Source organism: Thunnus maccoyii, chromosome 9 (genome assembly GCF_910596095.1).
Source record: "Thunnus maccoyii chromosome 9, fThuMac1.1, whole genome shotgun sequence".
NCBI classification, from domain to species: Eukaryota; Metazoa; Chordata; class Actinopteri; order Scombriformes; family Scombridae; genus Thunnus; species Thunnus maccoyii.
Genome location: NC_056541.1, coordinates 3346241 through 3367654, shown reverse-complemented (window position 1 = coordinate 3367654; position 21414 = coordinate 3346241). Strand labels below are relative to the sequence as shown.

At 40.4% G+C, this 21414-nt stretch overlaps 1 protein-coding gene across 6 annotated transcripts in view; it reads right to left on the bottom strand.

Moving 5' to 3' along the window:
• Nucleotides 1-21414, bottom strand: part of adamtsl2 (ADAMTS-like 2) — a 44347-nt gene that overhangs the window by 2004 nt on the left and 20929 nt on the right. For all 6 annotated transcript variants that reach the window (XM_042420328.1, XM_042420330.1, XM_042420327.1 and 3 more), the window contains exons 5-18: nt 21135-21237; nt 20175-20320; nt 18659-18782; nt 18406-18486; nt 18098-18273; nt 13672-13975; nt 9871-10225; nt 6408-6511; nt 6157-6283; nt 5526-5739; nt 4353-4508; nt 3117-3287; nt 1598-1774; nt 345-489 (exon numbers count right to left, since the gene is read on the bottom strand). In XM_042420328.1, coding sequence (XP_042276262.1) covers nt 345-489; nt 1598-1774; nt 3117-3287; nt 4353-4508; nt 5526-5739; nt 6157-6283; nt 6408-6511; nt 9871-10225; nt 13672-13975; nt 18098-18273; nt 18406-18486; nt 18659-18782; nt 20175-20320; nt 21135-21237 — 2383 coding nt within the window. The remainder of the gene's footprint in view (nt 1-344; nt 490-1597; nt 1775-3116; nt 3288-4352; nt 4509-5525; nt 5740-6156; nt 6284-6407; nt 6512-9870; nt 10226-13671; nt 13976-18097; nt 18274-18405; nt 18487-18658; nt 18783-20174; nt 20321-21134; nt 21238-21414) is intronic.

The window sequence follows — 21414 nt, the reverse complement described above, 5'->3', positions numbered from 1 at the left end:
CTAAACCCTGCACACTGGTCCTTTAAAGATTTACGTTTTCAGCAGGAACCAATGGGCTTGAAGCTGAGAGTAGGGAAGTCTGAAAGTATTGAGAGACAGATTGCTGGTTTTGATCGCTTCAATAAGAAAAATACAGAGTAAAACCAGCTTTATCCTATAAATATTGCAGTGAAAACAACAGCTTGTAAGATGCTGTCTGGCTATGTGCTACTATAACTACTGCAACTATTAAGAGTTATATTTTTGTGGCTATAATGATCAATATGAGCTCGACAGGCCGCTTTTGCTCTATGAAATAGTTGCAGGACGTCACTGAATGAGACTCTCTCTTCCTGCCGTGTTACCTGGAGGCTCAGTGGGGCAGGGCTGCAGAGTGCAGGTCTGTTTGGCCACCGGTTTGGTGAGGGGGTCGCAGCCTCGGACCAGCTCCCTGCCCTGGTAACACTTCACGTCCCTCATCCTCACGCCCACACCGCACGTCTTAGTGCACTGAGGACACACAAGGGGCAGAAACACACATCGTTACACATCGATGATCAACCGGAGGCAAAGATATTTTATTCATTTGTCCTACAGAATAAAATAACAAAGAAGTATGAATGCAAACTTAGCAGAGAGAGAGAATAAAACAAGATGGAGGTAGTCCTGACACACTAAACTAAAAGCCAGTCAGGTTTTTACTACATATTGACAGCAGTAAAAAGCTAAATTATCATCTGCAGAGCTGCAACGATTAATCGATTAGTTGATTGACAGAAATTTAATCAGCAGCTATATTTTGATAAGCAAATAGTTTCTTGTCAAGCAAAAATGTCAGAACCACCTTTGACTTTGAGGAAATTATAGCAAAACATACAAGAAAACAATCATCAGGTCGATCAATAATTTAAATAATGATTAGTTGCCCTAATCATCTGCAAATAAAAGATGATTTTTGACACTACTCTTCTGTGCAGGCATCTGTGAATATTGTCCATCAGCATGATACTGGACTGAAAGTGATTTTAAGGTTTGAGGTTTATTTGAGTTTTGTTGTGTTATCATTGGACAAACCATCCTCGTAGCTCAAACCTGTGTGGAATTTACCTTTTCCTGACACATTTGCACTTTTTGTACATTTTTCTGAATCATATCTTGAATGAAAAGATTTAAACAACTTATAGTTTTGCTTTGCTTTTGCTCTGATCTCTCCTCTGTTGTATTTAAGCAGAGCAGCAGCTACTGTATGAACAGCAAATCTGAAAAATGAAATATATATTTAGTATATAGACTATCTCTTGTGTGTTGTTGGAATAGTGTGTCTGAGTCAGAGGTCCAGAGGTCCAGCTTTAGCAGCACCAAACTGTGAATTTCACAGTTTGAATTTATGAGCCGCATTACTTGGATAAAACTGTGTCTGCCGCTGCTGTGACACGAGGCAGTTAAAACCAAATCTACTCAAACTTTATGCATTCCAGTCATGGAAAAAAGGCAAATGTCTTTCAAATGAACAAAAACAACTAACTGTGCTCCAGCAGCTCCAGAGACTCCTACATTATTATGATCCACTCTTGATATCAGGAGCGTGTAAAGGTGAAATGTAAAAGCGTGTTATTACCTCAGACCAGGGTGTCGTGTACCATTTGAAACATGGCCTCTCAAAGCAGGTATTTTCGTCCTCGGGCTTCTCGGCGCCGCCGCATGCCTCGTCATCTAAGATCTGGAACTTTCCGCTGCTGATGCCGACACACAGGACGATCCTCCGCTTCACACCGCGACCGCAGGTGGTGTTACACTACAAACGGGAACTTAAAGTTACTGGGTTCATGTCTACATTTGTTCAGTTTTTTCCAGAACAACTCAGTGGACACAATGCAATTATTACACAAAACGAAGACAGCATTTCAATCATGCTTCACTCACTCTTTAAGAGTAAAAAACTAAATCAAACAAAAACTGAGAGAGATACATGGAGCATTTTGTCCTTAGCACCAGTTGCTGCATCTAGCTTATTGTGGGTTTTTAAATTCCAACAAGCATTTGAACCAATATGGAAAACTTTCCATAGCAGTAATGAAAATGTTACACAATTGAAAGAAGATGAGGTGTTAAATGGATGGATTATCTTTCAAGCAAGTTTCAAGCCTGTAAAAATTTAGATTTTTTATAGCGTAGTGAAATGAAACAAAAAAAGGCTGCCTGGAGAATAGATGCTCCGTTTAAACTTCAGATGTTTTTTAAGACATTTGACTGTAAATCTGGAGCCAAACACTAATATTATCCCCAGTTGTTCTGTGGACAATGAAACAAAAGCATCTGATGATTCACCTGAACTGAATTTGAAAACAAGACTCACTGACTTTGTGTTTTAAATCATCATTAAATTTAAGTTGGTCTCATTTATATACAGTAATGTACTTTTTTCAGATATATATCGATGGCTGAAGAGCAAAACCTCCTATCTGAATAATGCACTTTTTTGAGAAAACTAAATTCTTGCAGAATGCTATTTGTTAAGGATACCCAATATATAACACACTTTGTTTGGACTATATTACTATATTATGTGTTAGCAATACCGTAATAACCATACAAAGATACGGTAAACAACACCACATAATATAGTAGTATAGTCCAAACACAGTGTGTTATGTATCGGGTATCCTTAACAAATAGCATTCTGCAACAAGTTTTCTCAAAAAAGTGCATTTTTCGATATCATTAATGCTGCTACGTTAAGGAGAACTGTGATCAAAAAGGGGGGAATGTAATTTCTCATGCATTTCAAAAACACTACTTAATAATTAATAATAGGGCTGTATTGAACAGTTGTTTCGGTCATTGATTAATCCGTCGATATTTTCATTTTTTGTCTATAAACCGTCAAACAAATGTGAAATCTGCCCATCAGAGTCTCCAAGGTCTTGATGGTGACGCCTTGAAACGTTTTATTGTGTTGGATTTGTTTGTGGCAGCAAAAGATTTTTACAACAATATAAAATAGAGAAAAACACTAAATCCTCACGTTGGAGAAGCTGGAACCAAAGAATCGATTGATTTTCACAATAGTTGAATAAAAATAACTGTGTGTCGATTAGCTGATCGATTAATGGACTTGATGGAAATCATGAACTCACCCTCTCCCAGTCCTGACTCAGCCAGTGCGGAGTGCAGTCTCTCTCCCCACAGGGGTGGATGGCCAGCGGCTTGTCCTCCGCGGAGCACTGGTTCTCAGGAACCACGCGACCCTCAGGAGCCTTACAGTACACATGACGCACCATCTTCCCCTGGCCGCACGACCCCGAGCACTGCAAACAAGGGTCAAAGGTCAGAATTTTATGATTCATAAGAAGAAGAAGAAAAAAAAAAAGCAGGAATCCCCTCATTACTGCCTTCTGCCAGCCAAGTTTTATCACGGAGCTAAAACAGAAACAAAAGGTCAGATCAGCTCACCTCACATCGTATTAAATAAAATCAAACATTCAGATGAATTCATAGCACATAACGTCACTTTGTAACATCAACATTGTAACTTATATTTTTTATAATATGAGTTATTGCATGGGGAATTACATTTTACAGAATATCTCACAGCCGTCCATGTTTCTGCTCCACGGGTTATAAATTCGACCTCATAGTTTCCAAACTCTGACTTGAACATCAGAATCTACATTTATCTCAACAACATGATGCGGAGCTGAAGTTTTACACACCTGTAGATCGACAGGTGCGTCAGAGAGAAGACAAGTCAGGTGCAGACGACGGCAGAACAAAGATGAACGCCGTCTTCTTCGCTTACAATTAGAGAAGATTTATTGGGAACGTTTATGGTACAAAGACCTTCAGAATAACCTGATGAAGGTCTGTGTACCGAAACGTTGTTCCCAATAAATCTGCTCTCAACAACACAATAAATTCACACTGTAGCACTTATAAAAATGGTTATAAAGTGTTTCACTGTGTTTTTTTTTTTTTTGATAAATCCTATTAATCTCAAAATTATCAGATGGAGGAAAAAATCTAAAGCAGTGGTTCCCAATCTTTTTGGCTTTGACCCCTTAAAATGAAGCAAAGTCTATCTGTGACCCCATGTCACATGTTCCAGCATCTACCAATTAAATACTAGAGGACTTTCTTTTGTTTTATTTGAATATTTTTAGATGCTTGAAGAGATAAAGTAAAGTAATTTGCTGTACATAAAGCAAAAAGTGGAGGAAAGCTGACGTGTCCTGTCATCTCGTGACCCCTTAGATGAATCCAGTGACCCCTTGTGGGGGGAACCCTAGTTTGGGAACCATTAATCTGAGGGAACAATCCAGATTCTGTCATTACATACTATATTTATTGTATTCAGAGAGTAAAGATACACTCACAGGCCCCCACTCGGACACGGTCCAGTGGCGTTCGCAGGGCGGACCGGTGCAGTTTTTGATATTTAGTGGTCTGGTCATCGGGTCACATGGTCTGGTTTCATCAGAGCAGCGGACATCGCGGGTCACCTGGGCTCTGCGGCCACATTTAGCAGGACACTGGAGCGAGAAGAGACACGCAGAGACACACATTCAAACTGCATATGTAGTAAAATATACATATATATATATATATATATATATATATATATATATATATATATATATATATATATATATATATATTCATGTAGTATTAATGCAACAGGCAGGTCTTTAATCAGGGAATCACTGTTCTGAAGCACTTTAGGGAAACATTTAGCTTTTGAAAAGACTCAAGACACCTTTCATGTAATCTCCACTTTAAATGTACAAGACACCATCTGATCTGAAGAATCCAGAGATTACAATTAATCCTTTAAATCATAATCCAGATAACTAACTCTGCACTCTAATATAAGCTGTTGTAGTTGTTTTTACTGCGGTTTGTGTTGCTGAACCTCTGAATTAGTTCTTGTTTGATACAGCATATAAATTTAAAAAAGGTGAAATATTTACAACTTACTTTTGAAAACAGGGCAAGTGACTGCTGCGAGACTTCATGTGAAATAACACAAGATAATAAAATAATAATCATAATAAATGTTTTCAGGAATTGCATTTAAAATGCAGTGGAAACGACTGATTTAGTGTGAATTAATGGCTGGTTATGGTTAAGAATGATCAGTGAGTTTTGCATATAAATAATGTTTCTATGTTGTTTTTCAAACCTTATTGGCCCAAATCACATCTAAGGTTTTTGGTGTCTCGTAAGTCTCTCTGGAGAATCCATCAGTGACCACAATCAGACAATCATAAGACTGCAGCTGCTAAACCAGAGCCTGACAAGTGCAAGAGAGAGATGTCTGCACTTCAAGAAAAATAAGTCCCTCTGAGTTATGGGGGAGATCATTTCAGGTGCCTTTCTTCAAAAAATCAAACATAACAAAAATCAAAATGATTAAAAACCAGGAAAAAAAATCCAAAGAGGGAAACTGGTTGAAAAAAATACTAAAAATTATTTTCTTGAGCAACAAAATAAGAAAAAACTCTGCTTGACTATCTTTAAATGTTCTAGTTTCCACCCAGCAGAGGTACCTCGGTCCACTCGGCCACCTCCCACTGCGGGCCGCAGGCGGGGCTCTTGCAGGCTCGTCTCTCCATGGGTCTCTCCAGGTCGGTCATGGTGCAGAGGTCGCTGTAGACCGAGCTGTCCAGGCCGGGCGAGAGCATCTTCCAGCAGCGCACCTGACGAAACTGGAAACCTTCCCCGCAGGTCCTGGAACACTCGCTCCAGCTGCTCGCCTCCCACCTGAAAGACGAGATGTGATCCAATCTGATCAGCTCGGTTCAGATCAAAATACGATCTATTATATTTAGAGTCATATTAGACACTAATCAGGGAGTCTCGTGTTTGTATTAGATTACATGAAACTCCCAGCAGCTGCAGCAAAGAGTAAACGAGTGTCAAAGAATTAAAAGGTAAGAATGAAAGAAAAATATGAACTGGCTACAGCGCCATGAGGGCAGTTACAGCAGCGAGAAAATAATTAACATGCAAATGTTAAAATAACTTCTTTAGCTCATGAGTGAGCTACTGCACACTGTGTGGATCTAAGGATGTACGATCCGATACGCTGCATCGGTAACAGTTGATGAGCCTGAGTCAAGGTATCTGAATTATTTATTTCGTTCAGATTTATCCAGATGTTTCGCTCCTGGATGGTACCTGGGCTGACATTCTCTCCCGATGCAGAAGTCGTGAACCGGCTCCGGTCTGGTCAGAGCGTCGCAGTACATGTCGTGCACCTCGATGCCGTCGTAACGAACGCATGAGACGAAGGACTTGGACACTCCTGGAAGAGACAAACGACATAGCAGCATCTCATAGCAGGAATGTTACAGCTACAGTGCATCACTCCTGCAGTCTGTTTGGTTTGATGTTCAGTGATGATGAGGGTGTTTATGAACTTTTTGTACCTATAGAGCAGGTCATGCTGCACGGCTCCTGAGAGGAAAGTTTCCAGCGGTACATGTCAGCAGGACTCAGCTTCAGGTTCTTCTGGTAGAATCTCTGATTCCCTCTGAACACGAACACAAACAAAAACGTATGATGATTAACAGAAACTGTGTGTTTAGTCAGTGGAGAAGCGGATGATAGTGCAGGGTGCTGTTAACATGCTGTTATCAGGCTAAAATAATCCTGTTAATTCTCATACAGCTAGTTTGGTTTTTTGATTGCAGTTTGATTTGTTAATCCTGGATGAAGTTATCTTAAATTATAGGAACAAAACAAGTAGAGAGTCTAAACCTGAAAAGTTCTACATTGGTTCTACATACATCCTGTTAAACTATCAGACGATACTGGTGAATGTGGTCAGACTGGGAGTGTTGTTGGGTGCATGACTGGTCAGGTTCTCCTCATTGGACATGCAAGAGACGTTTAAGTGATAAATATAAACCCGCCATGAAAATGAAACCATACTAAAACTACCAAAAAGCAGCTTTAATTACATAAACAATTTACAGCAACTGAATTCTGAAATTAATTTAGTGTTCAAATATACCATTCTGCGTATATTCCACCATGAGTGAATGTGTATTTCCCTCCTTTTTCTGTTCCTCTCTGTCACTTCTGCTTTCCCACGCTGTCAAAATCCCTTCATTCACAATTCTGACGTCACCACACCTGACCGGCGATCTTTCTCCGCCCTTCCTTCCTCAAGCCAATCAGCCCCCAGATGCTGCTCTTTAAATATTGCTGCATATATGTCATTCTGTCTTTTAGACGCACTATTGCACAACCCACCTCCTGCCCATCACCACCATGACCTCCATGGTATCCAGAGAGACTCATCCAAAGGTTTTCATCCACCACCACCAGTGTATAGACTTTGAGAGGGGGTGGGGGGGATCCTATCCTATCAAAACTCTTTTCGTCACATCAATAAATATTGTTATGCACTTCCAATTGATCTCTCCTTATTGAACTGTCCATAAGCTGTACTTTTGCAGGTTTGGGCTTAAGGAATTGTTGCGACAGTTCCAGATGAATTTCAAGCCAGCTTCAAAGAACCAAAAGATCCAGATTTGTGTCAAATCGTCAACAGTCTAATCTGGGTAACTCGTTTATCTAAAGAACGGGGCCCAGTGCAGGAGTGGTTTTAAGTGTCTATAAAATGAACCGTTGTAACTGCCGGGAATCCAAACTGACTACAGTACGACTTTTTCAGAGCCACATTGTAAGAGTTAAATGATAGATTTTCAGTGAAATATTCCTTTAAGGATATTTAAGGATATACTAGAAGTGCAGAGCGTGAAGCACACACTCACACAGTGAGAGAGTCTCCCAGGCCTCAGACGACCACAGTGTGACAGCTGATTCACAGCCTGCGTCCCAGCAGATGCAGTTTGTTTTTTCATCACATCACATAAAAGTCATGTGCACATTCTTGTCATAACACCGGTCGTTGCCTCCGCCAGCCTCCAGACGTTTATTTAAAAATCACAGGCACTTTGAGTTATACCTCGCCGGCATCTCTCCATGTAAGCCAGACTGATTCCTGCACATTATTTTCTCCCCAGAGGTGACTCCAGTCTGACAGAAACACTCTTCCCCTTTGCATCATATTTTTCACTTTTCTTGCGAATACCTTGAATTATTTGTTTCTAAGTGTGGCTGCATTTCCCCGCTCCCCCCCTCTGAGCTCCTCTGCTCGGCTCGTTTCCTCTCCTCTCTCTCTCTCTGTCTCTCAGAGGAAAGGGCGTGTCATCGTGTGTTTTATAGCTGCTGGCTGCAGAACTGGTGAAGCCGTGTTTGGACACAGAGCAGCAAAGTCAACATGAATTATAAATATGATGAATGCAAAAACCTGCCAGGTCTACCTGTCTGTCTCTTTACAGCCTGTATATCTACCTGTCTGTCTCTTTACAGTCTGTATATCTACCTGTCTGTCTCTTTACAGTCTGTATATCTACCTGTCTGTCTCTTTACAGCCTGTATATCTACCTGTCTGTCTCTTTACAGTCTGTTTATGTACCTGTCTGTCTCTTTACAGCCTGTTTACCTACCTGTCTGTCTCTTTACAGCCTGTATATCTACCTGTCTCTCTCTTTACAGCCTGTTTACGTACCTGTCTGTCTCTTTACAGCCTGTTTACGTACCTGTCTGTCTCTTTACAGCCTGTTTACCTACCTGTCTGTCTCTTTACAGCCTGTATATCTACCTGTCTGTCTCTTTACAGCCTGTATATCTACCTGTCTGTCTCTTTACAGTCTGTTTATGTACCTGTCTGTCTCTTTACACCCTGTATATCTACCTGTCTGTCTCTTTACAGCCTGTATATCTACCTGTCTGTCTCTTTACAGCCTGTATATCTACCTGTCTGTCTCTTTACAGCCTGTTTACCTACCTGTCTGTCTCTTTACAGTCTGTTTATCTACCTGTTTGTCTCTTTACAGCCTATATATCTGCCTGTCTGTCTCTCTACAGCCTGTATATCTACCTGTCTGCCTCACTTTCAGCCTGTATATCTACCTGTCTTACTGCCCGTAGTGTATATTTACCTCTCTGTCTCTCCTACAGCCTGTTTATCTACCTGTTTACCTTACTGTCTGCTTATCTACAGTGCCTACTGCCTCACAACCAGGCAGTCTACTTGTCTTCACCATTTTACTGCCCTTCTACCTGTCTAACTGTGTTTTCTGTCTCGCTGCCTTACTGCCTGTCTGTCAACCTGCCTAATAGCTTTACAGTGTGTATATCTACCTATTTACCAGCCTCACTGCCTGCATATCAATCTAACTACTCTGTTGCCTGACAAACCACATATCAGTCTGTTCTACTGTTGTCTGTCTACCTGTCTGTTTGTCTGCAATCCTAGCTGGCTGTTTTTCCTACCTGTCTATCTGTCTTAATTGCCTTGTAATAAATCTGTCTTGCTGCTTTTCTTTGTAACTGGTTGTTTGTCTACTTGTCTGCCTGGTACAATACTTTCCTCTACTTGCTCGCCTTGCTGCCTGCACTCCTGTCGTCTTGCTTTGTTTCTTGTCTTTTTCTCACCGTCTCACTCGCTTTTTTCTGCCCTTCCTGCCTCACTGCATGTTTTGTTTTCTACCTGATAATCTGCCTGTCTGGCTTACTGCACCTGCCTGTGTTTTTCATTGTTCCGTCTGCTTCTCCTGCTGCCTTGCAATGTTCTCGCTGCTGCTCGCTTCCCTGTGTTGTTGTCTTGTCTTGCTGCCTCCTTCACCGCCTGTGTTCATTTGGCTACTGTGTCTCCGAGGAAGTCTTTAGAGGAAACGAGTGTCCAGTTCTCTGAATGGAAAAGGCTTTTTGGGAGCCCAAACCTGATTGAAACTGTGAACAGTAGAACTCTGCTGTGTGTAAGCTTTAGACAAACTCAGTTCAGATTTGATGTACTTTGTTTGTCAGTTGGATTACCTGGTTCTGTTGGAGCGGCTGGAGGTCCTCCCACCACTCTGCACTGTTTTGTTCTGATAGGGAGCATCTCCGCTGTCGTTGCGTTTGCGACCCAGAGTGAACTCCAACGTGTCATTTAGACTGTCTCGCTCCAGGCTGCTCAGTTCCACCTCCACTGGTCCCACTTCCGATGAGAACAAACTGTCTCCTTCTGTCAGCAGCTGATTGGTTGAGATGTTAATAAGCAGCTCATCTGGGCCTATTCGGCCATCCAGGAGGACCCTCCAGATGAGGTTTGGGGAGTCTGGTCCTGCGTCCAGGGGCCCCCCGGCAGGGGCAGGGTGAGCAGTGCTTCCTGTATGGCTGCTATTTCCTTCTGATGGATAAAAGTGCAAAAATACATCTTTATTCAAAGCACAAACTGTGAAGTAGTTTTTAAGCATGTTTGTACTAATTTACATATTCAGCTTGGCTTGAGTGACTTGCAGCTGTTGTCTGGCCCATATTTGTTTTCAGTGGGAATTCATTTCTTGTACACTAAGGCACCACTTTATTAAGTACAGCTGTACAACCTAATGCCAATTCAACAGCCCTGCAAAACATTCTGTCTCTGTGAATCTTATAAAGTTCAGTCTTTGAATTTACAGTATATAACAAAACTGAGTCAACTCCAGGTCAATATCACTAAATGTTATGTCATTACAAATCCTGTCCATTTAATACAATTTTATTTGTTTTTAGACAAAACCCAAGAAGAATTAAGCCAAATAATTAAAAAAAACATAATGTTGGACTAATTAAACTATAAAGAAAGGTCCATATATTTAAAAACAACAATCACTTACATTAAAAGCATGTTTGAAGAGGATCTGACTGTTGTTTTAAGACATACATGAAAAATTGTGAACCTACCCTTTAATCGAACAACCTAAAGATGCTTAAGAGTGATCAAAAGGGGTGTAAAATGTACTTTAAGGGTTTTTTTTAACTGGGTTTCTAATGGGGGCTAGAAGGCCTCAATGTAATGCAGTCCAATAGATCACCATCACCACCACTGGTCTCATAGATAACCACAGAGTTGAGTCGACTTCTATCTGACACAGGCATCAAAAACTGAACAATATAAGCATCACAAAGGAAGGATTTATTCACAGGCTGATAAGTAGGTATGTGCTGGTCCGTACTATACATTTAACTCCAGAGCTCATAATTTAAAACAACATTTTTTGCAGGAAATTTCTAAAAGACTGAATGAAATAAAAAATATCACAGAGAGATAAGAAGAAAGAAAATGAGAAGAGAAACTCAGCATGTGGTGTGTAGTATGACATCAGTCTGTGTAGAAAGTGCATGATGAGCCTTTCAAGCACCTCTCCATCTCATCTCACCACCCAAAGCGGTGGTGTAATGGCCTCGGCAGTCAGCTGAGCGAGCTAAGAGCCCGCAGGAAGGCCATTACCGCTCATGTTTGTGATGCAGCCATTTTTAAAAGGAGAACACACCGCAAAACTGAATTTTTCATCTGCTCCTGATCCTCTTTATGTGTCTGTAGCATGAATAATTCAGAGCTCTAAAAGGCCATCACACACACACACACACACACACACACACACACACACAGGAAAAGAGTCTCAGCGAGAGAGAGGATTAAAAATCTGACCTGTTTCGTCTCATCTACCAACGGACCACAGAACCACCCTCTGAGTTTTTAGGTTTCTTTCCCTTTCTCACACACTCTTTTTCTCTCTCGGCATCCGATCAATATATCAGCACAGCATATTAGCTTGTCACCAATGTTTAAGTATGGCTGTTGATAAGTTACGAGAAATTACGGTTCAGAAATGTCAAATATAAGTTTAAGTTTAATTTAGAAACAGTCCCGATCAGTATACATGTTGGTCACAACTCTTTAATAATCTAATTTAATGAATCCTAATCAAAAATGTTTGTTGATTAATGTTAAAAAAGGGACTTTTTCAGACTCAACGCTTCCACCGTTTCATTGTTACCAGGAGCATATTTCAGTCAACCAACTGTAATAACTGGACTGAAATAGATACAGTGTGATATTTGACATTTAGGTTTTGACCTCATTGTTCGCCACGAGGAAGCTCAGCACAGCGGGGAGTGAGGAGTTACATTAATAACTTCCCCTTATAGCTCTCAGGTGAGCGGTGTGGCAGATGGCACGCGATAAAAGAGCGAGCAGAGCGCTGATGGCTTAAGTGCACTGGCATGATGAAAGGGCTGTTTTGGATACTGTATATGTCACAGTGAGGAGAGTAGTGCTCATACAGAATATGTCACTATTTGGCACAAGCAGACATAGAGGAAAAAGTATCAGACCTATTTCTCAGAGGATCTGCAACACTGTTTATTTGCTGTAATCTACACTGTGTTCCTTACTGTTACATTGGTGTTTGTGTCAAGGCTTTATTGAACATCAAAGCAATGACCTCTTATTACCAAAGTTGTTGGCAGATTCATTTGAAAATCTCACAGATGATTAGTTCAGCCTGTCTATGACCTCTAATATTTAAGAGTATAAATCTAGGTCATCAGAGGTCACATGGTCTGTCCATGGGGGAAGTTTTTCCTTTTCCGAATTGAGGGTCTAAGAATAGAGGATGTTGTATTGGTGTACAGATTGTAAAATATGTGATTTGTGACAATGGGCTGTACAAATAACTTGACTTGACTTGACTAGATAAAGAGAAATATCTTCAATTTAACCTTGACCACCAAGGGTTTAGATAGATAGACCAATAGATAGATAGATAGATAGATAGACCAATAGATAGATAGATAGATAGATAGACCAATAGATAGATAGATAGATAGATAGACCAATAGATAGATAGATAGATAGATAGACCAATAGATAGATAGATAGATATATAGATAGATTGTCCTTGAGCCAGACACTGAACCTATGGACAGACCGGTGCCTTGCATGGCAGCTCTACTGCCATTGGTGCGTACGTGTTGGTACGTGTTTTTGTTACCTTGTGGAGACCGTTTCTGGTATAAACACTGACCTTATTGGGACCAATAGTCCTCATGGGGACCAAAACCTGGTCCTAATGCGGCAAAATGTCATTTCAGAGGTCCCGGTTAAGGTTAGGGGTAAGGTGTCAATTGAGATTAGGTTAATGTTAGGGTTAGGCATGAATTGGTTAGGGTTAGGGTTAGGGGTTGGGGTTAGGATGAGGGTTAAGGGTTAGGGTTAGGGTTAGGGTTGGGGTTAGGGTTAAGGTAGCTGCAAAAACTGCACAAATCATAAATCGCTTTGTCAGTTAAGGTAAAAAAGTGATACATAGTGCAGTCCATTTACCCTTGATGCCTTGAACCGAGCATACAGCACATTATTCATCTTCAGTATGAGGGTAAAAAAATCTCCAGAAAGTACTTGAAAGTACTTCCATCTAGTACTGAAATGATTAGCCAATTAACCAATTAGCCAACTGACAGAAAATTAATCGGTTTTGATAATCAAGTAATTTAAGTCAGTTATAAATCAAAAACTGTGATTTGCTGTTTCTCTCTGTTTTTATATTATTGTACATTGAATATATTTGGGTTTTGGTCTGCTGGTCAGACAAAACAAGGAATTTGAAGGGCTCCAGGAAAACTCTCTGTGATACGCATTAAATAGTTGTAGTCTTTCTACCTTCAATGCATACATTTTTAGGATTTTGGTAGAAATCAAACCCTTATGCTTCTGACCCTGGCAGTGTTACTGTCTTGTTAGATATGGTGTCTGAAATGTTTCAGAGTCACACAACCAGACATATCAAAGGTGTTACATGCAGCAGTCCCTACCTGTAAATTTTGGTGCAGGTACTCCATCCTGGTCGCAGTCGATGTCCGCCGTCTCCTCATACACCTCGTTGGTCTCTTGGCCCTTCTGTCCGTCGCCACCACCCGGCTCTAACTGGCCGTCGGGGGCTGTCTGGTCGTAAAGGCTGCTGTTGGGGGCCAGCATACCTCCCACCTCCACAGAGACTTCCCCGGCTGAGGTGTCCGTTCCAGTGTAGACAGGAGGAGGTGGGACAGGGGGCAGGGAGTCTCGGAGGACGGTGTATTCGTAGGTGATGTACGGCGTGCGACCGTTCTGGTTCCACACCTGAGTGATGAGAGGAGAGTGAGAAATGAAACTAAAGATCAGGTTATTTCATATTGCATAAAGATCAGTAACAAGCAGAGTAGCTAACAAGACAGCAGCATGCAGAGGAAGAAATCCTCCAAAGACGCTGACGGAGACGGATTGGTCACACTCTTCACAAGTCTACATCCAGAACCACAAGACATACTCTCTTTTGGAATCCACAAGGGAAAAGGAAAAGAGCCAGACCAAGAAACACCTGGCGCCGTGACCTGGAGGCAGACGTGAAGAGAACTGGCCATACATGGGGACAGCTGGAGAAATTGGCCCAGGACCGGGATGCCTGGAGAGCCTTTGTTGGCGGCCTATGCCCAAAGTGGGGTCACAGGCTTAAAGTAAGTAAGTAACAAGGAAAGTCAGAAACAAAACCAGGATCAATACAAACTGAAGCAAATTTACAATTAAAGACTTTGTACAGAGAGTCTGTTATTTCTGTCCAACCTCATGTTCAACTTCATGTTTAGTTTATTCTGTTCACACAACAACTCTGAAACTTTTGTGCCTCATTGTCATGTTGACACCGGCTTTTTTTTCCCTTTTCAGCCTCAGACTTTCCTCCTCCCCCTTCAACTTTGTGAAACCCTGTCATCGATCACCTCTACACCAATAACCCTCAGTCAGCGCATTTACATGTACTCAAAGGACAAGTTCACAGTTTTTAAGTTCTGTCCTAAAACAACAGTCAGGAGCCCAAATCAACATTGATGCATGTTTTTCTTGCTGTAATCATTCTTCCTGTTCATACTGACCATTAGAAGATCCCTTCATAATGACCTTACAATGTAAGTGATTGGGGACAAAATCCACAGTCCTCCTTCTGTGCAAAAATGTATTTAAAAGTTCATCTGAAGCTAATATGAAGCTTCACTGTCCAAATGAGTCAAATCAAGTCAAAATCTTTCAAAGTTAAAGTCTTTTTAGTGCCAAATTCCCTCTTTTTGTTATGATCCTTCCACTGCAGCTGAAGAGGAAAACACTGTCCTTCGAGACACAAAGAGGGACATTTTTTACTAAAAAGACTGTAACTGTGGAAGACATCCAGTTTATTTGTGGATTTTTGATCAAAACAAGGACTGTGGATTTTTTCCTCCATCAATTACACTGAAAGCACATTTGACTTCTACTTCTAATAGCCAGTACGAACAGGAGGAATGATTACAGCGAGGAAAACCTGTTTCAGTGTTCATATGGACACCTGTCTGTTGCTTAAAGACACACTTGAGAAAACTGTGAACCTGTCCTGAAAGGAGATATAATTATACGGAGCGATGCATCCTCATATTTAAATTAAAATTCAATTTGAGGTCTGATTTATTGTCGTCTGTATATAAACCACAGGGATTTATACAATGAAATACTTGAACCAGGTGCACTCTTGATTAAAAACACAAAAATTTAAATCTAAATATAACAGAATACAGTATAAAATGTAAAATTTAAGGTGGACAGTGTGTTTAAAATAATACCACTGCCCTTTTTTCATCTGACAAAACACTCAAAGGTCAAAGGTGGACTTTTTATTTACAGTATGAATGAACACATGTAAATAATAAGATACCTTATTTTCTTAAAATAAGTATAAAAATCATCTTATGCAGCAAGTTTTGGACAGATATCTACTAGTTTCATTACTTTTCTATAGATTAGTGTCTGTATCTTCTAAAAGGAACACTAAGGCTGGTTAATGCACTCGAATCAAGGACAATAAAACTTGATTTAAGGTAGTAATTGAAACAATACACTCAAGTAAAGTCAAAACATTGACTTGACAAGAAGATATTTTGCAGTTTGCATGCATCTTGGCTCACTAAGCATCCAGGACAGTCTGATCCATATGACGAGAGATAAATATCAGATATCATCCAGACTCCTACGGGTCCATCTGATGATAAAAGCTCCGTGAGAGCAGAGATGAACCAGCAGAGTCGCAGCGAGCGTCTGCGAGCAGCTCTGTGTTCCAGCATCCTGCAGAGAGATCTATCAAACCTGGCTCGTGATGTGGATGCTGCTCGGGATATATGGCCACTGTCAGAACACAAGGCCTGCACTCAATCAGAGCGAGACACAGACTCACAATCATGTCTGCATTATATTTACATCTTAGCCATTAGACAGGCACTCTTAAAAAAAAAAAAAGGCAATGACACACCTATTTTGGGCATCTCTAATGGGCTGCAGGGGCTTCACTCCTACAACATCACATCTTTAATCACACAAGAGCATCTCGCTGCCAGGAAATATCTGACCAGACTCTGTTTTCACTTTTGTCTGTTGTTGCTGTAAGTGTTGGCAGTCTCTGCTGCTCTGCCAAAAAGCTGCTTCATGAGTCAGCAGTCTTAATCAGAGTGACCTTTATGAAGTTCAAGAGTTAAGAACAGCAGCCTTAAGCTTAAAATCCTGGGCTTCTTATTATACAATTAGCCAGCGAGGACTGCCAAGGCCATAACAACAAATATGTCTTTGTTTCTGTAATTTAAAGGGATTTAGGGAGATTCAGTTGAATATTACAGTGTAATTAGGAGTAACTTTTTGCCTTTCATTAATGTGCACATTCACAGGGGGGGGGTTAGAGGTAGGAGGGCAGGGGGGTCAGAGTTCCTTTACAGACACAGAGGAGGTTACTACACCGAACAAAGTGGTGTAGATGAGTTCCACTGGCCTTTAGAGAAGGATTTAGGTAATAAAACAAATTAAACATGTAAAAAGGACTGCAAATTAAGAAAGAAAAAACCCTACAAGCCCTCAGAGTCAGCCACACGCTGATGCAGACGCTTTGAGATATCAAAGGATATTCTTGCCTCTGGAAGTTTGTGTAAATAATTTGATTTTATTACGTTACATTCACGCTAGAGGGCTTTTAATTTGTATGTCGTCTGGTTACCATCAGACGGCAGCATTTTTAAGATGTTTGTTTTGTTTATTTATTAGTAAAGCACTTTTGATAAAGTAGTTGTGACTCAAGTTGCTGCACACATAAGAAAAAACATTAAAAATACATAAAATACATTGTGCCAGATTTTGAGTGTAGACTATATGGTGCTGTTGAAAGAAGGGTTGAGTTAAGATTGAAGCTTTTTTTCAGTGTGTTTTATAAATTATTTCATTTACCCACAACCCGAAAATAGTTTTAATGCAGTAACTATCAGGTTAATCATTAATGCTAACTGTGTCTGTTACATATGTTCTGTTTGAATTAAAGAGAAGCTTGACTTCAACCAACCTCAGCCTATTGATAATTTATCCTTCAGACCCCAACACAGTGTGTTTCCTTCCTAAATGTATTTGTTGTATTGCTTTTTTATTTTATTTACTATGAACCTGGAAATGCTTTATTTTGAAAAGACACTAGACGCATGTAACATGTGGAAATTGACAGAAAGTCACACTGGCGACGCACAGATCCTCTTCTCACGTAAATGTCACATGACAGAGTCTCCTTCGGTGGGTAATCGTGGCACTATGCGCTCACCATAGACTGCTAGTAGCTGACACCCGGTCAGCAGCTCCTCACGTCTCCAAAAACATCAGAAAAAATAGGTGTTATTTGGATAAACTGACCACATATTGGGAATCTAAATGTTTACTTTCTAGCCTGAAAAAATATTAAAATTCAATAAATTGACATATTAACAGTCCTACAGTGAAAATTACAACAGTTTAATCTCCAGCACTGCTGTCGGTTGGTGCAAAATGCATTCTGGGATACTTAGCTTTGGCTGCCTTTGGCCGACCATTAGTGTAACTTCATCACTCAGTCAGTAACAGACATTCGCCCCGCTGTTGCAGTCCAGCCAAAAACCGGATTGCTTTTATATTGATTTTCATTTGTTTGGACTTCAACAGCCAGTAAAACGTTTCCTAAATTCTCTCTGAATCCGTTTGAGTGCTCAGTTGCACAACAACTCTTTACCACTGCAGCGGTGTTTACATGGTTACTTCCCAGTTTAATTTACAATGTAGTTGCTGACCGTTACTCTTATCTCCTATTACACATGAAGTTTGAAGATGAAGAGGCAAAAGATGAGGAGGAGGAGGAGGAGTTAAAGTGAGACTGGTGGACAGAGGGAGGAAGGAGAGTTGTACCAGGATATTGATGGCCTGGTCAATGGGCCCTTTGGCGACAATGTACTCGATCCCGGTCTCGTACACGTCCATGGGTCGGCGGTATTTGAAGACGGTGCCTGCAGCGTGGAAGTTCTGGGGACTGTCCACCTTGTAGGCCCCGTTGAAGAAGAAGTTGCCGGCCTGATCGGTCACAGCTGGGAAACGAGAGAAACACAAAACTCAGATTCTAGTAAAAACGAACCATTTCCATTAAACGCTTGTCTTTTTGAGAGCATAATATATGAAATCAAGACACAGATATACTGTAGATATTAGCAAATGCCAACCTAGAACATCAGCAGACTTTTTCCTCTCAATGATCTGGATGTCCCATGATCCTTCAGGGATTTGAGTGATAAAGGAGTAACCTTGACGACAGGAAACGGCAAAAGGTGAGCGTCAACTTATTTATCTCATAATGACTGCAATCAACTCAGTTTCTCTCTAAATGTTTAAGTGTTAACATCCAGATCTTAAAATGTAAATCACAGAATAAATATTTCTTAAAACTTTTGTGGTCAGACAGGAAGCGACGCTCACCCAGAGTCGTGGCGCCGCGGCGGAAGTTTCCGGTGACTCTGCTGCAGCTGCTGCCGTCGCCCTGACAGACGCCGCACTTATCCAGGATGTTGGAGGAGAAGAGTACGCCGTCACATCCGATCGGCTGAGCAGCGAAGAAGAAGGAAGTGGAAGTAGAGAGGATGGAATAAAAAATATCACGAATGAATTATAAACATATTGAATTACTTGTAATAACGGTGACGACGCAGAAGTATTTCTAATGATAATATTCATTCAGTCGTGTTGCTCCGTCTTTTGGGAAAGTGATTGAAAAACATTACGTGTGACATTAAATGATTCATCTTAAGAATAAAGTGAACAAAATGCTTCACAAAGGCAGTAAAATACAAAACAGACAAATCATAAAATCATTAGGTTTTAAAAAAAACAGAGAAAACCAATTTAGAATAAGATAAAACAAGAGAAATAAAAACAAAACTATAAGACAGTTCAAAAGGCTCTCTGATAAAAGTATGTTTTAAGAAGAGACTTAAAAGAAATCACTGATCTGTGTTACTGACACTTCAACTCTTCATGTTTACTGTCAACATACTGTGTTCAGTTTTTTATATAAAGGTTTTTTTTGTGTGTGTTGTCATCTTTATTTCATGCCGTCACATCAGATGTTTCTGCGTTTTCTTTCAGCCTTTAGAAAGTTCAAATTATGAACACATGTTATCAAATGGAAATAAACACTGGTCACAAACAAATGTGTTGTTTTTAAAGCATATGAGTAATCTTTTGTGTAAAAAATAATTTTCATAGAGCTTGACGCGGCTGTTTCTTATTAAACATTGCGTCTGACTGACAGTTATTGTATCTAAAGAGGACAGGAGAAACTGTTGCGATGCCAAGGGAGAAAACAAATAACCAAATCTGATTTTATTTTTCATTTTTTAAACACTAAAAACATTTAACAGTAGAATGTTTATGAAAAGTCATGCAGTTTATTTTTATAGAAGCTTTCAACAACGAGGAAATCTGAAGTAGTTTACATGAGACATAATAGACATTAACATTAAGATAAACAAAAAAAAGACAAAATAAAAAGACATTTAAAACATTTACATAGGAAACAGTAAAATAAAACATATTAAGCTAAAAAAAGAATAAAACAGGAGAATAAAAATGACAGCACATTACATTGCAGTGCAAGAAATGAATAAATAGTTTTATTTTGAGTGTTGTTGGAAATAAGACACCGACACCAATGTCTCAACACCCTTTAAACGCTCTCAACAAACCTTTATTAGTAGTAAAGGTTTGTTCAAACACATCACCATTTTACTGCAAAAGTTACCTCTAACTTATTTACTTGTTTGTTTGTTTGTCTGCAGCTGCATGTCTGTTTGTCGCACAAACTTCAGCAACGCTACAAAAAACAGAAACTGGAGTTGATAACGACGGCATTTTCATTCTGTGGTTTAGTAAAATCACATACATGTGTTAAGAGGAAGTAAAAACAGGTACAAAGTAAATAAGAAGCTGGACTCACCTCACACTTACCGTCCACACAGACGCCGCGGTAGCTGCTGTACTTGCAGGAAGTGCCGTCTCGCGCCGTCACCATCAGCTGCCTCTGGCCGTCGGTTGTGGTGCAGTGGAGGTCGCAGGGGTTACTGGAGATGTGAACGTAGTCGTCTGGAGATGGACGGCACAGTACAGGTCAGAGGTCACTGTCTTCTTACCGCCAACGCTCAAAATGAGACAATTACTACTTTTAATTATACGTTTCTGATCACTTCAGTTAACACAACGATTTCTTTTACTACAACTGACATTATTACTTCTGCATTACTTATACTGTTATTTCTATTTCTGTTTCTGCTACTTCTGCTTTTATTAAGGACGTTGTTGTAGCTTAAAACTGCAGTAAACCCACAGCCTTATTATGGCCTTATGAATTATTACGGCTAATATGTTTGCAAACAGTTGGAGTCGTGTTTCTGTCCACCTGGTGAATGTAAGTCCAATATTCACTCTCTACCAACTCCTGAGGGAAATATCTGGCTCTTTAGCTGCTAAATGCTCCACTATGTTCACCAGCTAGTCTACAGCTAACTGTGTCTGTTTGCTGTTTGGTGCTGAGCAGGTAGTGTACAGTGGCTTTTTAGAGCTTTTCTTCTGAAAACAGCGCTGCCATGAGAGCGCTGAGCAGTAAAGTTGCTGCCGGACAGATAAACAATGAGATGAAACTCGCTATAAAGCTCCGTGAAGCCGAGAGGAGCTGCAGAGTCGCTGATAATTCTCTGTAGGTTCATCACTACGAGCCACGACTAACATATTACACACTGACAGCTGTGTTATTATAAAAAATATCGATTATAGCCGGTATACATGTATGCTACTGATTTGGAGGTAATGCATGTTGAGCAGCAAAGACCTCAGTCACCTCTGGTTCGTTTACTGCGGTAAAAAAAAAGGCTGTCAAGGCGTTTTGTGGGTGTTATTATACCAGGATACAGAGGTTTCCACTGATAGTTCCTCCCATTGTAAAGCTGGGAGTTGAAGGACCAGCACTGCTCCTCTCTGAAACTCCTCCCAGTGGCAGGGCATTCCTGCAGAACAGAGAGACAACACAGATCATTAAAACAGGTCTGTTTCACACTTGTTAAGACTCGGTTTGACAGTATGTTATACAAATATATTCTTTTGAAGCGTTTATTTGAGCAGGGACGGTTTTTCTGACCACGCACGATCATTTTTCGAGCCCCCGCCCGGCTTCTCTTTCAAAC